The sequence below is a fragment of the Trichosurus vulpecula genome, chromosome 1 (genome assembly GCF_011100635.1).
Source record: "Trichosurus vulpecula isolate mTriVul1 chromosome 1, mTriVul1.pri, whole genome shotgun sequence".
In the NCBI taxonomy this organism is placed as follows: domain Eukaryota; kingdom Metazoa; phylum Chordata; class Mammalia; order Diprotodontia; family Phalangeridae; genus Trichosurus; species Trichosurus vulpecula.
In genome coordinates this window covers 542,396,257-542,399,226 of record NC_050573.1, presented here as the reverse complement: position 1 = coordinate 542,399,226, position 2,970 = coordinate 542,396,257, and the positions used below count along the sequence as shown (strand labels likewise).

At 60.2% G+C, this 2,970-nt stretch overlaps 1 protein-coding gene across 1 annotated transcript; it reads left to right on the top strand.

Annotated features, from left to right (window-relative positions):
* The first annotated feature begins 617 nt into the window (after positions 1-617).
* Positions 618-1,919, top strand: FOXE1 (forkhead box E1). Its single transcript, XM_036752243.1, has one exon. It carries the CDS (start codon positions 618-620, stop codon positions 1,917-1,919), a length of 1,302 nt encoding a protein of 433 aa, XP_036608138.1.
* The last annotated feature ends 1,051 nt before the right edge of the window (positions 1,920-2,970 follow it).

Here is a 2,970-nt window from a genome sequence, read left to right as displayed (position 1 = left end):
CAAGCCGTCAAGTGGTGTCAGTTCCCGCCACCCTGGAATGGGTCCCACACACACAATCTCTCTACGTCTCGGACCCACAAGATCTCCAGAGCCCTGAGAGCAAGCTCTGGCCCTCTGCACCTCTGGACGTGAGACCGTGATCGTGGATAGTAGGGCGCGAGGGGGATTGGAGTAGGAGATGGGAGGCTGCAGAGAGAGAACCTACCTCAGAACCAGATCCCTCCTGCATTAACTTCTTGCTCCGAAATCCTCCCTCAAATCCCCCTCCTGCCAACCCCCAACGCTTTAGGTACAGAGCCAAAAGCCTCCTTGGACTGTCTCCCAGCCGCCTCATACCTGATGCAAGGTGAGACAACTCTGGGCCGGCCCTCAAAACTTAAAGAGTCCTGTGGACTGCGGCGTCGGGTCTGCTATTGAGCTTCCTCCGCGCTTGGGACCTCGGGTTCCCCTTGGAGAGCGAGTTGTAGCGTAAACTTCCCCAAGCCCGGCCGCTTTGCACGGGTCTGGGCTGAACCTCTTGCCACAGCACCTTCTGCCACAGACAAGCCCCGAGCGTCTGGGCCCGGGCCCCCACTTCTCCCCTAGGGGAGCTGGGTGGCCAAGGCCCGGCCCAGGGGATGACTGAGGAGAGGCGGCATTCTCCCCAGAGAGATAGCCCCGAGGACAGGGGCCTGCAGCATCCGCCCACGCCAGTGGCCGAGGTTGACGGCAGGAGCCTCCCCCTGATGCCGGTAGTGAAGGTAGAGAAGGAGCCCGCAGCCTGTGAGCCCTCGGGGGGCCTCAGCGAGCTGGGGGAGCCGGTGGCGAAGGCTGGCGGCGGCGGGCGCAGAAGGAAGAGGCCCCTGCAGCGAGGTAAGCCCCCTTACAGCTACATCGCGCTCATCGCCATGGCCATCGCGCACGCCCCGGACAGGAAGCTGACCCTGGGAGGCATTTACAAGTTCATCACCGAGCGCTTCCCTTTCTACCGAGACAACCCCAAAAAGTGGCAGAACAGTATCCGTCACAACCTCACCCTGAATGACTGTTTTATCAAGATCCCCCGGGAGCCGGGCCGCCCGGGCAAAGGCAATTACTGGGCGCTGGACCCCAACGCCGAGGACATGTTCGAGAGCGGCAGTTTTCTGCGCCGGAGGAAGAGGTTCAAGCGCACAGACCTCTCCACTTACCCGGCTTACATGCACGACGCGGCGGCGGCGGCCGCCGCTGCGGCCGCTGCGGGCATGTTCCCCAGCTCCGTGCCAGTGGCGCGCCCTCCCTACCCTGGTTCCGTGTATCCCAATGTGGCGGCCGCCATGAGCCCAGCGGGCTATGGCCAGGCGCTGGGCCCCCACTCCTCCGTCTACTACCCGGCGTCGTCCCCCGGCCAATGCCGGGTATTCAGCATCAACAGCCTGGTGCACGGGCCTGGAGACCTCCTGCAGCAGCAGCCTGCGCCGCCGCCCGCGCTCGGACGCCCGCTTAGCCCGGACCTCAGCCAGGCGCCCTCGGTCGCTGCAGGCTCCTGCTCCTTCGGGGCCTCAGCCGCCGCGGCCGCTGCCTCCTACAGCAACCCGGCGTGCAGCGGGGGAGGCGGAGGGGGCGGCGGAGCCGGGCCCGCGGGGATGCTCCCTCGGCCGTCCAACCCCATGACCTACACCTATCCAGTTCCCAATGGCCACCTGCCCATGAACCACGGGTCATATCCTCAGGGAAACAGCGGCCAGCTGTTTGGGGCGTCCAGCCGGCTAGCAATGTCCACCTCCCCACCGGGGGCCAACGACCCTGTGGACTTCTATGGCCGCATGTCCCCCGGTCAAATCAGTTCGCTGGCGCACAGCTACAATCCCGGTGGGCAGCTCGGGGCCGGCCCCAACGCCTACCATGTCCGGCACTCTGCCTACTCCAGCAACGTGGAAAGGTTCGTGTCGGCCATGTGAAAAAAAAAAAAAAAACGAACCCTCCCCCCTCCCCCGCCCCAAGGCTCCAAGGGAAACTGGGGCAACACAGAGCCCACTCCCACCGATAGGGCAAAGGGTGCCCTGGCGGCCAGGCCTGAGCGGTGGGGGTGTGGAGGACCAGGAGAAAGGTAGAAATAGCCCGAACTGTGCAGTAGGGAGAAAAAACGGTTGTGAGTCTGTGTGTTCGGATGAGGGGTACTTGAGGGACAGAGAGGGAAGGAGACAGTGCCATACGTTAAGCAGAGCATTGCCTTTCTGCCTTGGGAAAGGCCAGGGCCTCAGCTGAAGGTTGCCCCAGAGTATCCCGCCCTCGCGCAGCGCCCAGCTAATTACATCTTAATGTGCTCCATCACTATTCCTGTGCCCTCATTGGTACAGAATTCTCTCCTGGGGCTCTAGAAGGACGAAATACTCAGGGTGCTCTTCGTGAATGAGGGCAGAAGGCGCGGGGTTCAGGGAGAATCCGACCAGGCAACTGGAAGGGGATCAAAGACACTGGGTCCAACCCACAACGTTCTCCCGGTTGCCTGTTTGCTTGGAGAGCTGTTCCCTGGGGAGCTGTTGGTCACCAGACTACTCAGGAGCGTCTCGAAGGGAGACGTGCAGCCTGTTGCTTTGTTGTAATGGCTTTCTTGCCTTTACACCCAGGCAGTTTGTGACATGAATTCATTCCAGCAAACAAACAATTGCTGCTTCCTTCACACTTTCTTTGTATGCCCCGGACAACGCGCAATTTTATACGGTGTCTGCTCCTCGTGGCTTTAACATTGTAATAAATGTCTCTGACAGCAGTCTGCAATTTCATCTTCACTGAAACATGAAGGTTTTTGAGGGCGCAACCTTGGCTCCCCAGCTGTTCATTACTTCAACTCGCACCATTTCAACTCCAGACCTATTTTCACTTTGGTAGCTGGTGTACAAGTGTGATGGACGGTATCCTCAACTAGATTGTAAAAAGCATATGGGAGTTAATCTAGGAGACGCTAGACTAGGTCGAAATCTTGCAGCAATACGTGGAAGTCTCATTTCC

What these genes read in the sequence shown, in the direction of transcription:
- FOXE1 (XM_036752243.1), top strand. Translation starts at nt 618, where the DNA reads ATGACTGAGGAGAGGCGGCATTCTCCCCAGAGAGATAGCCCCGAGGAC.